Source organism: Rattus norvegicus, chromosome 4, assembly GCF_036323735.1.
Source record: "Rattus norvegicus strain BN/NHsdMcwi chromosome 4, GRCr8, whole genome shotgun sequence".
Classification (NCBI taxonomy): Eukaryota; Metazoa; Chordata; class Mammalia; order Rodentia; family Muridae; genus Rattus; species Rattus norvegicus.
Genome location: NC_086022.1, coordinates 67,622,448 through 67,647,228, shown reverse-complemented (window position 1 = coordinate 67,647,228; position 24,781 = coordinate 67,622,448). Strand labels below are relative to the sequence as shown.

At 41.5% G+C, this 24,781-nt stretch overlaps 1 protein-coding gene and 1 pseudogene across 6 annotated transcripts in view; one reads left to right on the top strand and one right to left on the bottom strand.

Moving 5' to 3' along the window:
* Hmgb1-ps18 (high-mobility group box 1, pseudogene 18) overlaps window positions 1-24,781 on the top strand; it is a 600,236-nt pseudogene that overhangs the window by 411,848 nt on the left and 163,607 nt on the right.
* The window catches only part of Trim24 (tripartite motif-containing 24), a 124,775-nt gene that overhangs the window by 11,786 nt on the left and 88,208 nt on the right, over window positions 1-24,781 (bottom strand). For 5 of the 6 annotated variants that reach the window (XR_010065691.1, NM_001395753.1, XM_063286504.1 and 2 more), the window contains 6 exons: window positions 12,496-12,613; window positions 10,150-10,418; window positions 6,905-7,078; window positions 4,492-4,665; window positions 2,547-2,682; window positions 13-85 (listed from right to left, as the gene is read on the bottom strand). Coding sequence is in view for 5 of the 6 variants with exons in the window: in NM_001395753.1 (NP_001382682.1) it covers window positions 13-85; window positions 2,547-2,682; window positions 4,492-4,665; window positions 6,905-7,078; window positions 10,150-10,418; window positions 12,496-12,613 (944 nt within the window). In the remaining variant the exon portion in view is untranslated. The remainder of the gene's footprint in view (window positions 1-12; window positions 86-2,546; window positions 2,683-4,491; window positions 4,666-6,904; window positions 7,079-10,149; window positions 10,419-12,495; window positions 12,614-24,781) is intronic. The other variant, XM_063286502.1, reaches the window with a different exon arrangement.

Below are 24,781 nucleotides of genomic sequence, written 5' to 3'. Positions count from 1 at the left end.
AAATCTGTTTACCTTCCTCGGCTCCCAACACTGGAGGCACTAGGTGAACGTATTGGGGGATGGACACTAGTCATAGTAACAGGCCCTGAGGAGAAGGAAGGAAGACATTCACAGTGAATTAATCTATGCATTCAAATCTGTCAAACTGTTCACTTAATTATACCAAAAACAGGACCGTCTACTAAAACCCTACTAAGCCACAGGCATATCTTTCACATTTTGTTTACAGTTGTGGCACGACCGATTTCTGGGCAGGAAGAAGGTCTGTCCATCATAGGATCTCTCCCAACCCAAAGTAGGAGAACACTTTCAAGTCTTTCCTGCAGTAGAGGAGGTAGAAGAGGGCGGAGCCAGCGAAAACTACAAAAAAGAAAGGGGCTAACATAAAGGAGTTCGGGGGATGGAGGGTGGCTTAGGGTAGGTACTAGTCAGCAAGCCTGACAACTAAGCTACATCCCCGGTCCCACCTGACAACAACCCAGGGAAAAGTGAAAGTCAGATCCAGATGTGAGGTAGTAAATAAACAGGAGGTTCTGAACTGCTGCATAGAGACCCTAGGCTCAGGCTGCTGAGCTGGCTCAGAGGCAAAGTTGCTTGCTGCCAAGCCTGATGACCTCAGCTAGATCTCTGGGCGCCACACGTGGAAGGAGAGATTAGATTCCCACAAACTGTTGTCTGACTTCCACAAGCATGCGGTGGCACTTATATACAACATGCACATACACTAGTGGGTGTAATGCTAGTGTCTGGCAGCCCACAGGAGATAAATGTTAGCCTTAGGATTATTGCCACGAGGCCTTCAGAAGTGTCTTGCCAAGTGACACTGTAACACACAGGAAGGGTCCTGCTGACACCTGTATCACTGCTATCCTCTCTATTCAAATAATGGCTAGTTCAGTAGGAAGAAACCAAATTCTGTCTATTCTGACAACTGGAGAGAGCAAAGTTTTGTTTAGTCTATTTTGCTGGATGCCTTTATTGGGTAGGGATTACCTATTCATGTGTCTTTCATCAAGGACATTCCTTCTTTTTTTTTCTTTCTTTTTTTTTTTTTTTTCTTTTTTTTCGGAGCTGGGGACCGAACCCAGGGCCTTGTGGTTGCTAGGCAAGCGTTCTACCACTGAGCTAAATCCCCAACCCCACAAGGACATAGCTAATTTATTCACAGGTACTTGTCTTTTATTCTAAATTCATGTTTAAAGCAGGAACCTCCACTTAAATTTTGTAACCATGTTATTTTTTGGTAACATTGCTGAAAAACTTAATTAAGTTCTCTCCTTTCCATCGCTCCAAGAGGATGCTGTTGTGCTGCTGCTTCCTCGGGACTGAAATAGGTCTTTCCTCCAGGGAAAGGGAGGCTCCTAAGACTCAGGACACTGAAGAAACATAGGATGTAATGAAATTTTTCAAAATTCAGGAAGCTGAAGAAGTCAAGATTCAGAAAGTCAGAATATTTATGTAGGAAAGTGCTGGAACAGAAGAGCTCTCTTAGAGGGGCCTGCAAACTGTGCAGATAGCCTCGGGGCCCTCTTTGCTGAGTTACCAACCACACTGGCAGGGTGTGGTGAGCTCACTGATTCTCCAGGCTAGACCTGAGCGCAATTCTTGCTTTAGCTTGTCACCAGCACATTACCTGGATGCATCTGTCTATGTCTCTCCAGGATGCCACACAAGAGACACCTGCTATATCAAGTCTCCAGGAATAGTATTTCCCGTGTTTCTTATAGCAATCAATTAAGAATATTAAAGTATGATTTTTTTTTAAAAGATTGACTTTTATGTGACTCGACTGGTCTGCCTGCATACGCGTAAGTGTACCATGTGCATGCAACACTCAGGGAGGCCAAGCACTGAACTTCCAGGCTGTTGTGAGCCAGCATGAGGGCGCTGCGAACAGAGCCATGGTCCTCTGCAGGAGCAGTGCGTGCCCTTGTCCAGTGAGCCATCGCCTTACCTCCCTACACCAAACACCATTAAATACAGCTAAACACAAGCCACCAAGACCGCTCTCTTCTTTTGTATCCTAACTAATAAAATGCGAAGCTAGGCAAATTACATTCTCAAAGAGACCATATACAGGCAACTAAATGTATTAATGACAATGTGATAAAACTTTGCTCTTTGGTTGCTGTAATGCCAATAAATTTTGCTGAAACTAAAAAAAGAACCCAAGTTTCCTTCTTTGTGAAGAATTCTAGTTTTACATGGTATAAAAAACTCAGGTTGGTGAAATGGGTTCAGTGGATTAAAACCCTTATCACAAAGTCTGACAACCTAAGCATTGAAGCCTGGCACCCTCTTAGAGGAAGGAGAAAAATCAACTCCAAGTTGTCCTCTGGCTTCCACATGTGCACTATGGCACAGATGTGGAAATACATATAAATATATATAAAATAAAACCAAGATACAATAACCATCATTTAAAAATTGAGGCAGACACCACCCCCAATACATCAAAAGTGAGGCAAAGAGGAACTTTTAATCATTATGAGTAAAAGTATAAATAAAAACCAGAAAACATTTGCGAATCCAAAAGGTGGCCTTACCTGCCAGGCCTGGAGACGGCACTGATGAATTTGGTGACTGCACGGTTCTGTTTGATGGAGGTCTTGGCTGGCCAGGGTCTACACTTGTATCCTTCCTTGCAATATTGTCCAACAAGATAGTACTTGAACAATCAATCTTCCAAGAGAAGAAATTTTTTCAGGGCAAATTAATGTTGAAAACTAAAAACTACTACTGTAAATTTACAAGAAAACTTGGATCCCAAGTACTATCTTTTTCCTGTTTGTTGAGAGAAACAAGGCTTCTCTGTGCAGCCCTGGCTATCTTGGAACTCAATTTATTGACCAGACTGATCTTGGAACTACCATAAATCTGCCGGCTTCTGCCTCTGGAGTGTAGAGACTAAGGGCTCAAGTAATACAAACTTAGAAGTTCTGTTAGGGGCTGGGGATTTAGCTCAGTGGTAGAGCGCTTGCCTAGCAAACGCAAGGCCCTGGGTTCGGTCCCCAGCTCCGAAAAAAAGAAAAAAAAGAGAACCCAAAAGAAGTTCTGTTAGACGATTTCCCCATCAAGAAATTAAAGTTTACTCTTTATATTCTACCCATGGTAAATATACTGAGAACAGATGCACCACATCATACGTGCTTGCGCCCGCCCACCCGCCCTCCCTCCCTCTGCCTAAATAATCACTTCCCAGGAACATGTACAATTCCTTCACGTTCTTTGTAGTCTTTCTCAATTGGGATTCTATAGGAGAACTGTGCCCTAAAGCCAGGGTACAGACTGTACATAATGAAATAATGCAGAAAAAAAGAAAGGAAACTTCATTTTCTATGGATTCTCTCTTTTATGGTAGTGGGGCCTGGGGGACAGGAAGCAGACAAGGTCATTTGTACTTGACTATTCTTAGGTACTACTTTAGTCAATAATTTCTGGACAGTGCATAAAGGACTGGGTTTCTTAATGTAATAAAAATAATTTATATTGTGGAATAATCCTAAAAGCAATTTTTTTTAATTTAAATTATTTTCCTATGTCTGATAAGAGCAAGAAAAAAGTATGCTCTACCCGTTTAAAATATATGCACTATAAAAACTGAAATGACTCTAGTAAGATTAATAATATGCTTATTAGGAAATATAATTGATCTGAACTTGAAAAAAAATTAAAACAAAATTAAAAGTTTAATCTAATACACGATTCCTTCCAACTAAAGTGTGAAAACCTTCACAAGTGTAAATGTTTCATACTTGGTTGTATGTGTCTCATGACACTGAGACCTCCTAATCTTGCAGGGCAGGAAAAAGCAGGGCTGGAGAGACAGCTCAGCAGTTGGGAAAAAAACCAAACATCAGTTGTTTTCCAGAGAACTCGGATTTCATCCTAGCACCCGCCTGGCAGCTCACAGCAGTCTGTAACTCCAGTTCCAAGGGATCTGATGCCCTCTTGTGGCCTCCAAAGGCATCAAGCATTCATGTAGGCACAATATGTGTACAGGCACAGACCCACACAGAGGCCAGCAACACAACACTGTTACTTTCTGCCTTTAGAAAGATGCTTTCCAAGTCCCTTGTCAAAGTTAAAGATCCTAAAGATTGACTATATTTCTTAATATGCTCAAGTAGACAGGTCTGGTGTCCTGCCTTTTCTGTAGCTTTGCACGCCTTACCCTTCAGGAACTGACCTGAGCTCTGCTCTTACTCCCCACTCTCTCCTCTGGACAGTAGTCTAGCCTTCCAGCTCACTTCCTAGCCTCGACTCCATGGCACATCTTCTGCAAACATCTTCAACGTCAGAGCCCAGAAAACATTCCTTTGTATGTCCAAATGTTCAGAATTTCTAATTTTACTCACATTTTATTTCTAAAGAATAAAACTAAGCTTTCAGAAATAGCTGATAAACCAATAAACCCATACCTTAAACTAAACCCACATTTACTGCCAATTTTCAGAGGAGGTTATTAGTACAGATTTTACATAAACTTACATCTGGAAGAGAAGGAAGATTGTAAGACCCTCCCACTGGTGCACTCAGATCAATCATGGGTGAACTGAAAGCTTTTCCATCGTACCCAGCTGCACTTGTGATCGTGGGACTGGAAGGAGTGGAGGAGGAGCTGCTGGCAGTTGTAGGCGTAGCCTGTCCACTGCTGATCTGCCACTGCGGTACCAAGACAGAATAATGAGAAATGTAAATAGACCCTCTTTGCACATATCAAAGACAGAGGCGACAGTCTATCATTACAGCTCAAATGTCCTTTGAAGGGAAAGAACCAGGGGAGAGAGAAAGGGAAGCATATTTTGTGTGTACACACACATGTGGTAATAATACCAAAAAACAAATAAGCCTTTTTTTTCTGGCAAAAAATAACTAGCATATACCAAAAAACAACCTCATATCCTTGCAAAATATATATACACACATATGAATTGTACAAGAAATATAAGCATACTAAAAGCAACTTCTTTGAAGTAAAGCTAGAGAACTGAAAACATACATTTTCTTTTATTCCTACCTGAAATGCCTAAAAATAGTCACATATTATTAGGGCTGTAAGATGCTTATACTTCCCTTCCTTACTTTTCATATATGACCAAGTAATTAAGCCTTATTGAGGACAGCTTTCTCATTCACATTTGCTTCAAAGCAAACACAAAATACAGCACTGATGGATAGTTAGCTAAAAAGGCAGATGGTTAATATGTACTAAGGCAAGGGAAACAAACTGTCCCTATGAAATTATTTCAATATTTGGTGTACTTGAAAAACATGAAAACTCAGAATAAATCTAGGGGTGGGAGAACTGAAAGCTATCCCAAAGTCATTCAGCAGAGAGCTGCCCAGACTCATTTATATATGGATGACACTGTAGAGTGACATTCTGAAACACGGTGTTCTGAAAAAAATCCCACATATATATGTAACTGTAAAAAGTATACACACAGAAACATGAAGTTGGGTGTGAATGTCATCTTTAGTACCTTCACACCCAATCTTTTTTATCTTATCCCTACGTATTTTTCTTCCTCCCCTTCCGAGAGTAACGAATCACTGTTGATGAGTACCTTTCTGGGGTTGTTACCTATGCACAAGATAAAACACAGAGATGAGATCATATCTCACAAAAATTAGGTGACATGACAGTTTCTTACTAGCTAAAAAGTATTACATGAGCATGGGATAATTTGGTGAATTTATGCATTAAAACTAATTTCTGGGGCCAGTGGGATGTTCGGTACATAAAGCACTTGCTGCAAGCCTGCCAACCTGATCCCTGAACCCACACCATGGAAGCTCGGACTCCACCAGCTCTCCTCAAACCTCAGAGAGCAGCTGTGCCAAAGCACTGGCCCGTCCTACGTGTTTGACCGTGGCACTTTAAAAAGTACAGGACACCTATGAATCAACTCTACACAGAAAGTTCACAAGTCATGTTTCTCCTGGTTTATTGTTCACTTATTCATTCATGTTTACATTTTTGTCTAGAAAATATTAAAAGAAACTTCATAGTATTTACTGAAGCATGCGTACGCTATCCTGCTGTTTCCACAGAACTCTTGTTTGTCTCCCTAGCAGGAATGCTTCCATCTGCCCAAGGAATGCCACAGGCAAGATGTTTCCTATTCCCGTAGAGATGCGGCTGACCAAACAACCCTGATTTGGTCTTGAGACCTTCTGCCTTGTGAGCACATGCGATGACAGTGCTGAGGGCACGAGCGTGTTTTCCTGTCCTTGCTTCAAGTCTGTGGGCTGAGCTGCTCAAAGAAAAGTTCCAGAGCCTCGAGCCAGCAGAGAGGGGCGTGTGCAGCACAGCCTTGAGTCCCTGGTCCTATCTCTGGAGTTGAACCTTGGTTCCTTGGTACTGGTCACTGGCAGAAGGCAATGATCTAGCCATTAAAATCTAATAAATGGAGGGGTGATACTTGAAAGGTGCCAGGTGATTTTATATGCATTAGGACAACTGTCAACACAACTCTGCAAGGCACTCATATTTTTATAGCTGGAGTGAGATCTAAAAAAAATGTAGTTGGCAAGGCCATAAATTAGGAAAATAAATAGAATTTGATGCCAAGCATCAATTTAAACTTTTCTTTATAATGGTGAAGCAGAAACGAGTATGAATTTTAAAATATTACTAAATGAAACCCAGAGATGGTAAATCAATTCTTGATTACACACACACACACACACACACACACACACACACAGTAGGCAAGGCTTCCTTGATTACAAAGCACTGAGATGTTTTCTTACCTGTCGCCATAGATCTGCTTCTACATATAGTCTGTATTTTCTACTCAACAGAAAAGCAAGCACGTGCCCTTCATCACCTATTGTCTACGTAAGCTCCTATGACCTGGCAGTACAGAGATGCACTGGAGAGAAAGGTAACACACACCTGTTTTATGGCCTGTTGAGCCAAAAAAGCCATCTGCAGGGGGTTGGGCTTTATTGCCTGCCGTGGTATATTCTGGCTGGGTGGGTACCTCAGCTGCTGAGGATAAGGAGGAAGCACTGGTCCATTGGGCTTAGGGCTGTGGTTCTGAAAGTTTATTAAGCGTGGTGGTGGATGCTAGAAGAAAGAAACAAAAGCACTGCAGTAACTAACAATGGCCTCCAAACCGGATCTTTACTGCATAAAATCCCAGAGGGTAACATCTCACCACAGAATGCTCACTGTTGGCACTAGTAGTCACTTAGAAAAGGGCAAGGGGAAAGAGTGGTTGGGAAGGGAAGGAAAGGGAAGGAGGAGGAGGAGGTGTGAGCAGGAGGAAGCACGCCTGACACTGGTGGATGGGGAAGGCTGGGTGGAGAGGCAAATCTGCCACATCTCCTCTGTCAATGCTGGCTTCAAACTGAGTTTAGCAAACCCTAAGCTCACACGCCAGTGTTTTTGACCACTCAACTGTGTTCATGGTTGGGAACTTGTTGCTTCGTTGTTCAAGACACCATAACTGTGTTTAAGATCAGGACTTCCTGAAGAAGGAGGCACTTCTGTCCTCGTTCACAGAAACAACTGAATCTTTAGCGCTGTAAGGTTCATGTGGCCACACCAAGACAGCCATAGGCGTAGCTCTGCCCTCCCTCCCCCAATTCTTCCTACTTTTGGATTTTTTTTTTCTCATACTCTAAATTGCTTCCTTTCCCCTCAGTTAAGAATATATTTCAGAACCATTGAAAAACACATCTGTACAGTGTTTCTGGACCCAACAGAAATTCCAAGGTGAAGTGCAGAGACAGCATTACTGAGTAACCACATAGGGGAACTAGCCAGAAGCCCTAACACCTTTCTGATTTTCCTATAAAACTTGGCACATGAGGGCTTCACACCATGAAAACACAAACAGAAAATAGTGAGGAATTACAGAGAGGTTTTCTAAATTTATTCAAAGGAAAACACACAGTTGATTTTTAAGGGAGAACAGATATTTCCTGTCACCTTAGTCTCATCCTTTTGCTCAACATAACGATTCAACCAAAAACAAACAGGCAAAAAACCCAAAACACCAAAAAACCAAAACAAATTGACACTCGACAAACTGACACTTGACGCCAGGGCACCAGACCAAATGCTAACCCCGTCTACCTTTAAGCTTACAGGTGAGCACAACGTGAGCTATGTTCTCCCTGTTTTCTAAACTGCTACAGTTGGGTTGATCTAGGAGAATGTTCTGACAAACTCCACATTAAATACCAGGCGGCCACCTAGCACTTTAGAGTGCCGGTGACATGGTTGATCTTCAGAGGAAGAATTATGAAATATCATGCAAGAGACTTTTCACAAGCACAAACTTCCAATCTACCTGTCCACAAGGACACATGGGAAGTATGATTTGCATATCCCACATGACGAGAAACACAAAGACATACACTTTTAGAAGGCAGTGCCCAAAAGGTATATGTACAAAAGCTGGTAGAAAATGAAGAAGCTAAAAATATAGAAGGAGGGTAAACTAATAGCAACAACAACAACAACAACAACAACAACAAAAACAACAAAATGGAAATGGGTATTTAGCAGAACAGATTTAAAAAGAAGAAAGGAATGGTAGTCATAGAAGTCTAAAAATAATATTCAAGGAAAGTTGTGAAAAGTACTTCTAGGTTAGAAAATAAGGTTGAATAGTAGAGGTTTTATACAGATTACAACACTAACTACTACAGACTGAAAACCAAAAGCCAACTTCTAGAGAAAGCAGGCTGCAGGCTTACATGCTCTTTGTCTGCCACTGCTTACATGGGTAAGCAGGTTCTTCACACAGCTACTGAGTTACTGCCCCAGTTATGGAAATGCACCTCATTAAGGTGATGGGAATCACTCCCTCCCTGGTTCCAAACTAGTGGTAGAGCATGTGCTTTCGCACGCGCAGGGGTCTGGGCTGTGTCCTAGCGCTACAAAATGGGCAAACAACAACAGACGCATGATGTATGTCTGTAACTCTCAATTAGTGCCGAAGAATTCTTTAAAAGCTAGTTCATGTTTTACTAAATTGCTATTAAAAAGACTATATCATTTAGATGCTTTTTTTCATAAAGAACCACATTACATATCCTGGTGCTGGTAAACTCCTATAAAATAAATTCTCTCCTCCTAATGAACTAACAGTTCCTTTTTATCAGTTAGTCATCTCTGTGTTAGCCTCCTTTCCTTTTGCTTTTATTGCTAAGACAGTCTGAGCTAAGTTTGTTCTTAAGTGAAATGAGACTTTGTAGCATAGTTTTGTCCCATGTACTTGACTTCTGAAACTCCAACTCATTTGTGTCATTTACAAAATCATTACTAAACCTCTGTCCAAATAGGGAGAAGACAGAATTAAGTGAAATTTTAAGTTCTATGAACGAGGCAGATGCAACTTTACACCAAGCCTTTGTTCATCTAGTACATCCTATCTAACTGGAATACAATGTTTATACATAGAACTAAAAGCAGATGAGGGACTGGAGAGGTGCTTCAGTGAATAAGGCACTTGAGACCAGCCTCAGTAAGGGAGATAAGGGAGTAAGGGCACAAGGGAAGACATGATGTCACCCTCTTGCCTGCACAAATGATGTGTGCCTGCTTACCTGTACACATGAGAGCAAGCACACAGACACTTTAGCACAACGCAATGCAAACACATGCTTAAATAAATAGACTGAAAACGACAGAACAGCACACATCTAATAAGAATAGCAATAGTATATAGATTTGCTCAGGAAAAATTAAAAAGGCTGAAAAGACAGGACTCTAATGACTGCCTGGCTTTCTCTACTGACTAGTGTCCTAGTTTCTAGAATAAAGTGTGGTTTTCTAAATACTGTCTCCAAATAGACTCTTAAGTTACTGCTCAACTTGATGCACTACAGGACTTAAGAGACACATAGCTAACACCTGCCAGAGGCAGAAGTTGTTTGGGAATAGAACATTTATTCCCTGTCAGAACTGATGACAATGCATGGAGGCTGAAAGGAGACAGAGCAAACAAATCATCAAATCAGTTTGGAGGTGAGCTAAAAACTATGTGTTAGATCAAGGGTCCTTTAATGCAGTCAATTGTTAATATGTGAGTGAAGGGCAGTGTGTGGGGTGTGGATTACTGAAAGCTGCTCAACACAAGTACTCTATAGTTATCTAAGTTAGGATAGGCCCTCTTCCAAATTTACCTGAAGAGAGATGGAAGGCTGCTGGATGGGCCCCTGCATTCTAGGGTTTGGTGAACCCACAGGTGCCGGCCTCCGTTGCACCTGTTGCCTCTGAGCCATTACCTGTTGCTGAATATGCTGGAGTCGTAACTGAGCTAGGCTGATCTGTGTTGGGAACTTGGATAACTGGTTGGAGGGTAAACCACCTGGTGGCTGGGAGCTCTGTTCCACGACAGGATTCTGCTTAGGCATTTGTGGCTGGCTCTCTTTCTCCTCGATTACCAAAGAACCTAATTAAAGAAAAGAGAACAAGATAAAAATGTCTGGTAATTGGTGAAATACTATGTATTATATAGCTACTGAGTTGGATTTTAATTGCCAAACAATTTTGTACGCAGAAGACTGTAAACAATTAAAAACGGAGGATTCCCAATGAGGTTTTTATTTATTTATATTCTATAAAAACTTACCTTACAAAAATTCTAAGAATACTAATCCATTTAAAAATATTAAGACTTTTAAGAGCAGCCATCTCCAAGCCCGTGCTTTGTATCTCTCTTTTTTTAAGTAGGGTGGATCAAAGTGTTTGGTTCTAGCTTCTGGCTATGTATTTTGGTAAGGAAATGGCCACGAATGTCTCAAATTGGCCTGCAGGGGTCTCTATCACCTGGACTCCATGACTCTTTCTTGTTCTTCCTTTGTATGGATGGCATGCGTCTGGGTCTGCCTTCTCTTCCCACTGTGTTGTGGTGAGAGCACTGGCTCCTTCTCCAGCTCTGTGTCCTTTCTCACATATAATCTAGTCTTAAGGGTGCAGAGCAGTCTTATTTGATGATCCTAAAAGAAATCCAGGAACCCAAGATGCATCAAGGGAAAACCTGGCTGTGGGGAATGTCTAGGGAACTTCTGAGCTTGTTCCCAGCATTTCTCTGTGTGAAACGACAAGAAAGCTGAGTGGTTACTTTTGACTGCACTGCTTTCAAAGATTATCTACTTCCTAATGTTGCCAAGATGCTATTCTCTGACTCAATGAGTGCTGACTTAAGACGGAGTACTTCTCTGTATGTTATCCTTCAACTACTTACAGACACAGACCCTCTCCCTGCACCCCATACTATACATTCACACAGTTGAAAGCCTGACCAGAATAAGAAAAAGATCTAAAACCCCAAACAAATGGGGAGGGTAATGATAATGAGCAAGGGAGGAAACAGAAAAATCTTCTATAAATGAGATAAAGCAGTTGAGCCATCAGGGGCTTGAGCAATGGTTTTAAAACTTGTCAGACTTCTGACATGTTAACAGTGCTCATACCTACAAAGCTACTGCTTGCCAAGTAAGAAATTGATTTTAAATGCAAGACTGGGAAAAAGAAAGTCATATAGAACATTATGATTTTATGCTGGGTAGGTTGTCTACATAGTCAGGGTAGGCTGGCCTGAACCACACGAGACCTTTCTTGTCTTATCCCACTTTACCCCCACTGCAAAAAGCATAACTTGGGCTAGAGAAATAGCTGAGTGGTTAAGAACACTTGTTGCTCTTTTGGAAGACCCAAGTTCGGTTTCTAGTACCCCTGTTAGGCAGAGCACAACCACCCTGTAACTCCAGCTCCAGGAATCAAATGCCCTTTTCTGGACTGCATAGGCACCAGTACACCGAGGCACATACCATACAAACACATAAGCACGAGGCTGTTCACTAGCAGCAGGGAAATGGTATTTCTTCCAAAAGCATTCTAAATATCAAAAACCAAACTGACACGGGCAATGTGGAATTAATGGTAAAGTACTTATGCAGCTGTGATCCACAGCAAAGCATACACACACACACCCTAGACAAAGCCTACGTATCACATACAGTCAAGAGGAAATACATCCTGATATAGAGAGAGGTAACAATACAGACAAGGTTCTCGGGGTTGGTGAGATTGCTCAGTGGTTAAGAGCACTGGCTGCTCTTCCATTCCCAGCACTCACATGGCAGCTCGCAATCCTCTGCAATTCCAATAGGATCTGGGGCCCTGTTCTTGACAATGTTGTGGGCACTGCACACACATGATGCACAAACAAACATTCAGGCAAAATTCCCATATACATTAAAAAACAAAAAAGCAAGCACAAACAGGATTCTATGTGGAGAAGGAGGGCTCCTAAAACCCTAACTTAAGTACCTTATAAACAAATGTATTTTCATATGTCATCTCAAAACAAGTACTATATATTCATGTGTCTGTGTTACCACATGCATATATTAATGACATACTGGAAAAAGTGTGACTGTAAAACAGGATAATGAATGGGAATATATTCAGTAATCTGTTATAACCGAAACAGTCACGAAGGGAAAATATATACAATGGCCTACCCAAGTTGATAATATTTTGAGCCCAGAAACTAGGATCACAGTGAAACTGGATGGTGTTGTTGGTCACAGGAGAAGCATCACACCTTGCACGGAGAAGGTGCCGTAACCTGTATGTAATCTAGAAGGAAGCAGAGAGAAAAACATCAGTATATTTCTAATGCAAATAATGTGATATAAGCTCAGTGAATTCCTAAAATAGTGTCTGGTATATGTGCGAAGAATCTCACTCGGGTTACAAACGGGTCACACAAGCCATACAACCCAGAACTCCTGAAGCAGAGGCAGGAGGGGCTCTTGAGTTGAGCACAGCCTGGTCCTACACAGTTCCAAGACAGCAGGACTACATAGAGACCTTGTCTCTAATTAAACAGATAAGTAAACAAACAAACAAACAAAGATTTCACCCCAAATTTTCTGCTCAAATATGTTACAACTTTGTGATATGACTCAGCTTATTGAACTAAAAGGTATCGTAAAGTGGCAAGTTAAACTGTCAGAACATGGTCCAAAAACAGTCCTGTGAGAATTCTGAGTGCTTGTGCGAAAACTCCAAGAAAGCCAGGCAAGACCTCGTGACCTCAGTTACTTCAACACAGTTCTGTTCTTGGAAGGTGCAGCCATGCTCCTCCCAGGTGTTCTGGGTGGGAGTGAGTTTACTTCAGCTGTCGTTATTCACATGCCTCTGTGGGAAACCATGTTTTTGACCTATGTGGCTTGTCCTTGCACTTGAGCATCTTACTCATGTGATCCTTGTTCCTTAGAGTATAAACTAATGCTCAAGACGACATTCTCTATTGCATGAGACTTTAGTCCACCTCAATTTTAGGCTCCAATCTCCCACGTTCACTTGGCCAACTAGAGTGGCAAATGAAACCAATTCTTAAAATTAACAACACTTTACAATATATCAACTCATTTTCCATGCATTTACTGTGCTTTTTCTTTTCTTTCCTTTTTTTTTTTTTTTTTTTGTTGAAATTTACTACTTCTATTTTGTGTGTATGGCTACTTTGCGTGCATGTATCTGTGCACCACTTTCACATCTGGTGTCCCCAGAAGATGGTACTGGGTCCATTAGAACTAGAGTTAGAGGCAGCTGGGAGTTGCCACATCTGAATTCAGGTCTTCTGTAATAACTGCCAGTGCTCTTAACTGCTGAGCCAATTCCCCAACCCTTATTACCTTATTCTTTTAAAGTACTCAGAATCCAGACTTACGGAAGTAAGGCACTGTAGAGAATACAAGTGAATTTCTGGCCATCAACTGGTTGGTTCTCACTACTTCTTAATGCAGGTTCATCTTAGAATCCCATGCTATCTAACACTAGATTTTCTTCATGCTACAGCCTCCAATGCCTGCCCCTCCAACTTCAGCTTCTGACACCTGCCTCTCCTTCTTCAGCACTACTGTCCCAATCCTCAACAATTCAATACCAACTCGATGCTGGGGCTTTGAGTCGCTCTGGCATGGATACCAGCAGTGAAGGTGCAGCTCCTACCGCCTTTGCTCTTAGGACTGTTCCTGCTCTTCCCTGCCAATACTCAACTGCATGCCAGTCACTACAAGTATTACCTCAAGCACACTCCCAACTCTTCTATCATTTACACAATTGCAAGTATTCTTTCTTCCCAGCAACCTCTCCTCTACACGAGGCAAAGCAACTCACCCTAATCTTTCTGTCGGAACTTAATGGAACTAATACAGCAACTGACCTCACCTCAAATATCTGACCAACTACTTCAGGAGGCTTGACATTTTGATGATTTGTTTGCTTTTCTATTCCCTTGTCTTAACAGACAACTTCAAGGGAGTTGATTTCCTGATGCTGCTTTAAGAGACTTCCCCATTGAGAATTCTCTGAGATCGCTGATGGCTTTACATATCACTCCCACCCCATTCTTCTAATGTGTTTAGTGGGGGTGATGATGGTCCTCTCCCAAGGGAGTCCCCAAACAACAGAAGCTACTGCCCTTGATGAAGACAACACACAGTGTGAACATAGGAAGGTAAGTTGAACGAACTATACAAGCTGCCAAGGGAGGAAAGCAACCAATAGCTTTGCAACTGTAAAGCCAATGAGCTACCAAGATATCCAAAGATGCAATCGGGGCACTGAAACCAGCTGTCTAATTGGACTTACGGCCTGCTCATTAGGAGGGAATTCACAGCTGGTACTGTAAACCTGTGAACCTGTCTGCTGTTAGATAGCTTCTGCTAGACATGGCAGAGAAGCAGCATCAGGAAATTGCAAAGATATAGTTACCTACTTAAGGCTTGCACAATGACAATAACAGTTGACATGCCACTATAGATGGAGGAAATTTCACAAAGTCCACCTCTAGATGAATTAAGGAAAGCAATGGCTGTTCAGAAATAGAGTATCAGTTTTCATCAAGGGTGAGCTCCCTAATAGATTATCCAATTCAAAATGGTTAGCCCTAAAGACATCTACATATGAGCAACCCTAAATGGACTCAGGAGGTGGGTTTTGTTGTTGCTTGGTATGTGTATATGTAACAACAATAATAAAGAAATAGACTTGAATTTGAGAGGGAGTTGGGGCAAGGTAAGAGTGGAAATAAAGGAAATACAGAACCTATATTTGAAAATCTTTTTTTCTTTTTTCCTGGAGCTGGGGACCAAACCCAGGGCCTTGCGCTTGCTAGGAGCTAAATCCCCAACCCTGAAAATCTTTTAATTACTAAAAAGAATAGGAATAGAGAGGGTCCAGAGAATGGCCCAGCAGGTAACAGTTTTAGCACCCATATGGTTCACAAACATCCATAACTACAGTTCCAGGGGATATGAACCTTCTTCTGACCCCAGGCAGCGAGCACACATGTGGTGCACACACATAAAAGTAGGCAAAGCCTTTTATACATAAAATAAACTTAAATAAATGAATGAATGGGTATGTGAAGGAGCAGTTAAGTGCACTTGGTGCTTTTGCTGAGATTGGATCACATCTAGTGCCTCACAACTACCTACAACTCTGGTTCCAGAAGCTCTGATGCCACCTTCTTCAGGCATCCTTATATAAGCTGTGTGTGCACGTGCGCGTACACCCACACCCACAGAAGAGAGAGAGAGAGAGAGAGAGAGAGAGAGAGAAGAACCTAAAACAAGAGAATATTCAAAAGAAAGGAGAAATTTCAGAAAAAGGAAGGCAATAATTTAAGGAAGTTCAAGAACAAAAAGATTTTATTACAAATAAGAAAAGAGAACATAACAAATATATCCAAACCAATCAGTAGATACCAAAATAAAATCTTAATAAAGAATTGCTTCTGGTGGGGTCGTTACACAGGCAGGAGCAGATACTATCTATGACAAGCTCACACTTTGCTATATTCCAGGGCTGCCTTGGAGAGAGGATCAAGGCGAGCTCAAGGCCCAGTTCATCTACTCCTTTCTTTTGTGTTGCTCATTAGGTGGACAGTGGTTTGGGACCAAAGTTAGTTGGATAATTCTCAGATGACCCACTCAACCAGTACATAGTGTGGAATATACAGTAAAGTTAGTTTATTCCAGACAGTTTAGCTTGCTATGTTCCCAGGGCCAGGCTGATGTTATGCAGATATAAATTTGGTTATTGGGTGCCCTTTATGAAACTCATTTATGGGGCAGGGCAACTTTGCTACCCATAGGGAGGCACAGAAAGTTCTGAGCAGTCCACTGTCCAAACTAACTATGGTTTCTCAAGGCCTGTCTCTATCACAGTCACACACTGGGCTCAGTCTCCTGAACCTGTCAGCTGAGAGAAAAGAAGGTGGGTGCTCCATCCCCTTCGGCCTGTCTCTCACCAGAATCTTATCACCAATATCAGTGGATTTGGGGGCTGGGATGGGGTGTGGGAGTGTTCTGACAGGGGAGCCTGACAATATTTGTAGTACGATCTAGAGAAAAAGAAAAATAAAGCAATCTGCTTCCCAAAACAATAAGCTTAGGCGTGGCCTTCCTAGGATGGCTCCCATTATAGCAGCACAATTTATACAGTGGGAAACAGTACTTCTGTAGCACCAGCCTGCTACGCAAAGCCCAGACAAGCTAAATTCAGACTGTTTTTATGTTGTACATATATTTCTGTGTTGACTGTCATAGTAAGCCTCTTTCTTCCTTTCCTAGTTTGCTCACCCTCTGCCCTGTTGCCTCATCACCACACATGACTCTAAGCAGCTTTCTTCTGCAACATTCTAGTGTAAGCCTCTGACCTCTCGTTTTGGTGCAGAACTGACCTTCCTCCCTCCACCATCCAGCTGGCTGCAGGTTTTCTCTATCCCTGATTCCGAGTCACTTGTGCTCTTCTCTTGTGACCACCCTCAACATCTGGAAGTTTTACTGCTTCCTGTTTTGTGCCATGAAAATGCAGCTCTTCAAGGGCAACATCTGTTTTTGGCTACTGTCCTTCACCATTCAAAATGTTGTCCAGCAGGTGGAAATATTAAATAAGTAATTGTTAAATAAGTAAATTTTCTGCATGTGATTACAGTATCTCACACAACTATAGTAAGTCGACTAAAATGTATCAATGTACCTTGGAGATCATGTACTGTGCTAAGTTAATAGCACATAACACGATGAAACTTCCAAACCTTCCCTGTGTTTTCTTTTTTTATCTTTCTTACTCTAACAATTCTGATCATAAGTCATATATGAAATGTTAACTCAACTTGTACTGGCAAATGTCCTCATAACTTTTCCATTTTCTGAAATGCAATAAATTACATCTTATTTGGTTAATAATAAAAATGGAGGCTACAAAACCCCGTGGGAGAGAGACCTCACCGCCTGATCAGGTGGGCACTCCTGAGGCTGCAGAGCGGAGGAGACCACCAACACTGCCCACCCCTGCCCACATCCCTGGCCCAAGAGGCAACTGTATAAGGCCTCTGGGTTCCCGTAGGGGAGGGCCCAGGAGCGGCAGGATCCCTGCGCCTGAGACACCGCCGGAACCTGAAGGAAACAGACCAGATAAACAGTTCTCTGCACCCAAATCCCGTGGGAGGGAGAGCTAAACCTTCAGAGAGGCGGACACGCCTGGGAAACCAGAAGAGACTGCACTCTGTGCACATCCAGACGCCAGAGGAAAACACCAAGCGTCATCTGGAGCCCTGGTGCATGGAGGCTCCCGGAAAGAGCGGCGCAGATCTTCCCAGTTGCTGCCGCCGCGGAGAGGACTTAGGCAGTACCCCACGAGCAAACTTGAGCCTTGGAACCACAGGTAGGACCAACTTTTCCCCTGCAAGAAACCTGCCTGGTGAACTCAAGACACAGGCCCACAGGAACAGCTGAAGACCTGTAGAGAGGAAAAACTACATGCCCGAATGCAGAACACTCTGTCCCCATAACTGGCTGAAAGAAAACAGGAAAACAGGTCTACAGCACTCCTGACACACAGGCTTATAGGACAGTCTAGCCACGGTCAGAAATAGCAGAACAAAGTAACACTAGAGATAATCTGATGGCGAGAGGCAAGCGCAGGAACCCAAGCAACAGAAACCAAGACTACATGGCATCATTGGAGCCCAATTCTCCCACCAAAGCAAACACGGAATATCCAAACACACCAGAAAAGCAAGATCTAGTTTCAAAATCATATTTGATCATGATGCTGGAGGACTTCAAGAAAGACATAAAGAACTCCCTTAGGGAAACACAGGAAAACATTAATAAACAAGTAGAAGCCTACAGAGAGGAATCGCAAAAATCCCTGAAAGAATTCCAGGAAAACACAATCAAACAGTTGAAGGAATTAAAAATGGAAATAGAAGCAATCAAGAAAGAACACATGGAAACAATCCTGGACATAGAAAATCAAAAGAAAAGACAAGGAGCTGTAGATACAAGCTTCACCAACAGAATACAAGAGATGGAAGAGAGAATCTCGGGAGCAGAAGATTCCATAGAAATCATTGACTCAACTGTCAAAGATAATGTAAAGCAGAAAAAGCTACTGGTCCAAAACATACAGGAAATCCAGGACTCAATGAGAAGATCAAACCTAAGGATAATAGGTATAGAAGAGAGTGAAGACTCCCAGCTCAAAGGACCAGTAAATATCTTCAACAAAATCATAGAAGAAAACTTCCCTAACCTAAAAAAAGAGATACCCATAGGCATACAAGAAGCCTACAGAACTCCAAATAGATTGGACCAGAAAAGAAACACCTCCCGTCACATAATTGTCAAAACACCAAACGCACAAAATAAAGAAAGAATATTAAAAGCAGTAAGGGAAAAAGGTCAAGTAACATATAAAGGCAGACCTATCAGAATCACACCAGACTTTTCGCCAGAAACTATGAAGGCCAGAAGATCCTGGACTGATGTCATACAGACCCTAAGAGAACACAAATGCCAGCCCAGGTTACTGTATCCTGCAAAACTCTCAATTAACATAGATGGAGAAACCAAGATATTCCATGACAAAACCAAATTTACACAATATCTTTCTACAAATCCAGCACTACAAAGGATAATAAAGGGTAAAGCCCAACATAAGGAGGCAAGCTATACCCTAGAAGAAGCAAGAAACTAATCGTCTTGGCAACAAAACAAAGAGAATGAAAGCACACAAACATAACCTCACATCCAAATATGAATATAACAGGAAGCAATAATCACTATTCCTTAATATCTCTCAACATCAATGGCCTCAACTCCCCAATAAAAAGACATAGATTAACAAACTGGATACGCAATGAGGACCCTGCATTCTGCTGCCTACAGGAAACACACCTCAGAGACAAAGACAGACACTACCTCAGAGTGAAAGGCTGGAAAACAACTTTCCAAGCAAATGGTCAGAAGAAGCAAGCTGGAGTAGCCATTCTAATATCAAATAAAATCAATTTTCAATTAAAAGTCATCAAAAAAGATAAGGAAGGACACTTCATATTCATCAAAGGAAAAATCCACCAAGATGAACTCTCAATCCTCATCTTCGATTGGTTTATATACAAGTGTGCAATTTCTAGGCTTGAAAGTAAAATGATGCTATCTGGTGCTGGATAGAGGAGCCTTATTTTTTATTATGGCAGCTTGCTATTTTTGTAACATGGTGATTTGGTTGAACACATTAAAGTACAGTAGTAACTGATCTCCCCCTCTTCCTGGATGAGTGAGGAGATGATTAAATGTTGATGTCAGCATCCATGAGCATATTCAGATGAGCTTCTGCTTCTGTTGAAAAGGATGCTGTGTTTGATTGTGGTCCGAAGCTTTGAAGCACTACTTGGCATCTCCTTCCTTGGAGGTCTCACTGTTTAAACATAACAGATTTGATAGCTTGTTGGTAAGGTGAGGTCCAGCTTGTCTCCACTAGGTCATCTTCATGTGAATCCGGTGGTTATACGGTTTTGTTCTAGGGATATTTCATTTTTTTAATAATGGTTTTAGCTGACATTCATGGAGAGAATGAATCCTTAGAAGTGTGCCACTAGTGAAAGGAAATCCTGTCTAGAGTATGTTTCTTTACAAAGCTGTGTCACACCATCCTTTGGGCCCTCTGCTGGAAAAGTAGAATCAAGTCTCAAATAATGCCTTTTAAATTGTATCCTCTAGTATTATAGATGTAGGACAGTACTGTATCATACCTCTGTGGATGTAAAATAGCTTGTACCTGCTTTATGATACGTAGTAGTGACCGTGTTTTATCAGAGCTGTTTTTAATTATGTTGCTCAGAATGTTTTCTTTCCAGATGATGATTGAGAAGCTAATTTAAAAAAAAAAATGGTGCCAGGTACCACAAGAGTAACAGAACTGTGCTGTTTTCTCGGGTTTTGTTTTTTTACTTTTTTTTTTAATGGAGTGTGCTGGATGTCTCTACAGTTTTGTTCAGATGACTGCAGAACCTGGAAAAGCTGTTGCTGCTGTTGATGCATAACACACTGCTATTATTGGTCTTTTTATATAAATATAAAAATATATATACAGATATATAATTTGAATTTTTTGAAACTTTACCTGTGCTGTCAACTTTCGAAAAAAGTATCCCCGTTTACTGTGTTGAGTTGGCACTGTACAGAAATTAACAGCCATATTGGTCTAGAAATGTTGAACTTAAGTTTTTTCCATTTGTACAGGGGTAACACACTGTATTAAATATGTAAGGTCTTATATACGTGGGTTTGATTACAAAAACTAATAAAGTATTCTCTAAAAAAAAAAAAAAAAATGGAGGCTAAAGATACAGTTCTATTGGTACATAGCTTGCCCAGTATGCAGAAAGCTGTGGGTTTAATCCCCAGAACCACACAAACTGGTTATGGTGGTATGCATCTAATCCCTGCATTCCAGAAGAGGAGGCAGAAGATCAGACATTCAGACTACATAGTAAGGAAGGTCAACCTTAGCCACAAACAAACACGGCAGTGAAAAAAATATAATGTATTTTTCAATATGCATTTTATGAAATAAACTGGGCCAACTCTCATGAATTACCTCATGTATTTTTTTCTTTCACTTTACATATTTTCTTAGGAAGACAAGATTGTAATTTCAGCAGCTTGTAACAGTACAACGTTCTTGACTAAGTGTCCTGTTCTTCTAGTAAACTTACTCCTTTACCCCTGCAACCATGGACTCCATACAGGTGAGGTAGTGTAGGGTACACTTGGTGCTTCTCACATCACATAGAATATTCTCCAAGTTTGCCCTACACAACTGACAGTTTGCTATAGTTTCTATGAAAACATCATTGAAACATGTTGAAATTTATTCCTACTGTGACTCATTAAGTACTATAGGTGGGGTTTAATAGAATCATTGTGACTAGGCTTATAAAGAAAGCCACTCTGCAGACTCATGAACATGCTTGTTGTTAAGTGATACCTTTTCCTACCTTTAAACATGGAGGCTCTTCAACATGAAGGCCTTTACCATATGCAAGCCCTCAAACTTTGCACACTACACAGCAATCTTCAGAACAATGGGTTGAATAGCCTTTTTTAAAAAAAAACAAAAACAAAACAATAAATAGTATTGGTTGTAAACATTGGGTAGCAGGTAACTTATATTAACTTCATCTGCTTTGGATATGTACCCCAAAGTCAGATTATTAGGTTGTTATGATAGTTCTACTTTTATCTTTTTTGAAGAACATTTATATTGTTTTTTTACACACTATACTAATTTAGTCACTGGCAGTATAAAAAGGTTCCCTTTTCAACACATCTCCAATTTTTAAAATGATAAAAGTCTGCTACAAGACTAAATAAAAGAACCCTTCCATTCTTCTCACCAGAACCCTCAACTGTTAATAATTATTTGCTTCAGCATCCACTCAACCTCTCCCATACATGTTATTTGGAGAGCAAGATACAGACACAAAGTCCTATACCCACTGCAGTATAACTGAAGTAAAGCAAAGATTTAAAATACTTAGTAAACTCTAAAATCCGAAAGCCCCTGATTAAGGGCACCATCCAATGCCAACACTTGGCCGGCTCCATGTCCTGCCTGAGTCCTGTCTGGTCTCGGATGCAGCACACTCTGCACTCCCTGCTCCTCCTAAGTACTTGAAACCAGGATGGCAGGCCCTGCTACGGACAGCATACACCAAATATATACAAATGCACACCTGTATTTACACATATACAGCTGTCTGCTCAAATTCAGAAACTCTGTACTAAAGGATTCTCTCCAATGAACATAACTTGGAACATGCCCTGGCGTTCCTTCTGTCTTTCTAAGATGTTCCTGGAAGGTGGAACGCCGTCACTACCTCCAATACATCCATTTGATTATCTGACAGACCAACCACGTCCAAGGCAGTCTCATGATCGTGGTTATTCCACTGTAGTCTGAACCTAAAATGTGCCGCACGGGCTGCTGTTTGTAATACTCAGTTCTTAGCTGCAGAGCTATTTTGAAGAGTGTGGATCCTGACTGGTTGAAAAAAGTGTTATCTAGCCCTACTTCTTCTGGGTTGCTGCCACTGTGGACTGAGATCTAGCTGAAACCATAAACTAAAAACAAAACAAAACAAAGCAAAACAAACCCTGCAATGTCTAAACTTTTCGATATTTTGTCACAGTTCTGATATTGGCTCATGTTTCTGGGTGGCCTGGAGTCCTTGTCCCATTATGTCCTTATTTACAAAGCTAGTATCATGCCAGAGAGGTGCACATTTTTTCCCCATGTATATGAGTACACTGTAGCTGTCTTCAGACGCACCAGAAGAGGGCATCAGATCCCATTACAGATGGTTGTGAGCCACCATGTGGTTGCTGAACTCAGGTCTTCTGGAAGAAGAGTCAGTGCTCTTAACCACTGAGCCATCTCTCCAGCCTACAACGCTTTTACTTCAAAAACTTCTTCTTAGGTGACACACAGACCTAGTAGTTTCAATACTGAATGTGGATAGTTTAATTTCTTGTAAGAAGAACAAATAAGAACACGAGTACTGGGGGGTTTGGGAGCTGGAGGGCGGCCTAGGACAGGACCCTTCTGGTTCCATCTAAGCTCAGAGCTGGTGCTGTCCCACAACTCTAGGACACAAAACCTGCCTGGAAAGAGCTGGTCTGCCAGGAGGACTCTCCCTCCTAAGCCAACAGCCCACAGGTGGGACTCCACTTTCTCTTCATTGACTGTCCAAAAAGAGACTGGCCGGGAGTGCACAGGGCTCAGAAGCCTCGGGGTGGCCTAGGACAGGACCCATCTATTTCCATCTGCTCCCAGAGCTGGGGCTGTCCCACAGCCCTAGGACACAATACCTGCCAGCATAGAGCTGGTCTGCCAGGAGCACTCTCACTCCAACGATCACAGGCTCATAGGAAAGACAAGTTCCAGTCAGAAACAGCAAGACAAAGTAACATCTGAGATAAGCAGATGGCAAGAGGCAAACACAAGACCCTCAGCAACAGAAAACAAGACTGCTTGGCATCATCAGAACCCAGTTCTCCCACTGCAGCAAGTCCTGGAAACCACAACACACCGGAAAAGCAAGATTCTGATTTAATCACATCACATGATGATGATAGAGGACTTTAAGAAAGACATAAATAACTCCCTTCAAGAAACAGGACAACACAGGTAAACAAGTAGAAGCCCTTAAAGAGGAAACACAAAAATCCCTTAAAGAATTACAGGACAACACAACCAAACAGGTGAAGGAACTGAACAAACCATCCAGGATCTAAAAATGGAAATAGAGATAATAAGGAAATCACGAAGGGAGACAACCCTGGAGATAGAAAACCTAGGAAAAAGATCATGAGTCATAGACGCAAGTGTCATCAACAAGATACAAGAGATTGAAGAGAGAATCTCAGGGCAGAAGATACCATAGAAAATATTGACACAACAGTCAAAGAAAAAGCTCCTAACCCAAAACATTCAGGAAATCTAGGACAAAACCTAGGAATAATAGGTATAAAAGAGAATGAAGATTCCCAACTTAAAAGGCCAGTAAATATCTTCAACAAAATTATACAAGAAAACTTCCCTAACCTAAAGATGCCTATGAACATACAAGAAGTCTACAGCACTCCAAACGGAGTGGACCAGAAAAGAAATTCCTCCTGTCACATAATAGTCAAAACATCAAATGCACAAAACAAAGAAAGAGTATTAAAAGCAGTAAGGGAAAAAGGTCAAGTAACATATAAAAGCAGACCTACCAGAAATATACCAGACTTCTCACCAGAGGCTATGAAAGTTAGAAGATCATGGACAGATGTCATACAGACCCTAAGAGGACACAAATGCCAACCCAGGTTACTGTATCCAGCAAAACTCTCAATTAACATAGATGGGGAAACCAAGATAATACATGACAAAACCAAATTTACACACAGTATTTTTCCACAGATCCAGCCCTACAAAGAATAATAGATGGAAAACTCCAATACAAGAAGGGAAACTACACCCTAGAAAAAACAAGAAAGTAATCTTCTGGCAAAAAAACCCTCAAAAGATAGCCATACAAACATAATTCCACCTATAACAATGAAAATAACAGGAAGCGATCACTATTCCTTAATATCTCTTAACATCAATGGACTCAATTCCCCAATAAAAAGACACACACTAACAGACTGGATACATAAACAGGACCCAACAATGTGCTGCATACAGAAAACACCTCAGAGACAAGGGCAGACACTAACTCAGAGTAAATGGCTGGGAAAAAATTTTTCCAAGCAAATGGTCCTAGGAAACAAGCTGCAGTACAAATTCTTTTTTTTTTTTTTTTCTTTTCTTTTTTCCGGAGCTGGGGACCGAACCCAGGGCCTTGCGCTTGCTAGGCAAGCGCTCTACCACTGAGCTAAATCCCCAGCCCCA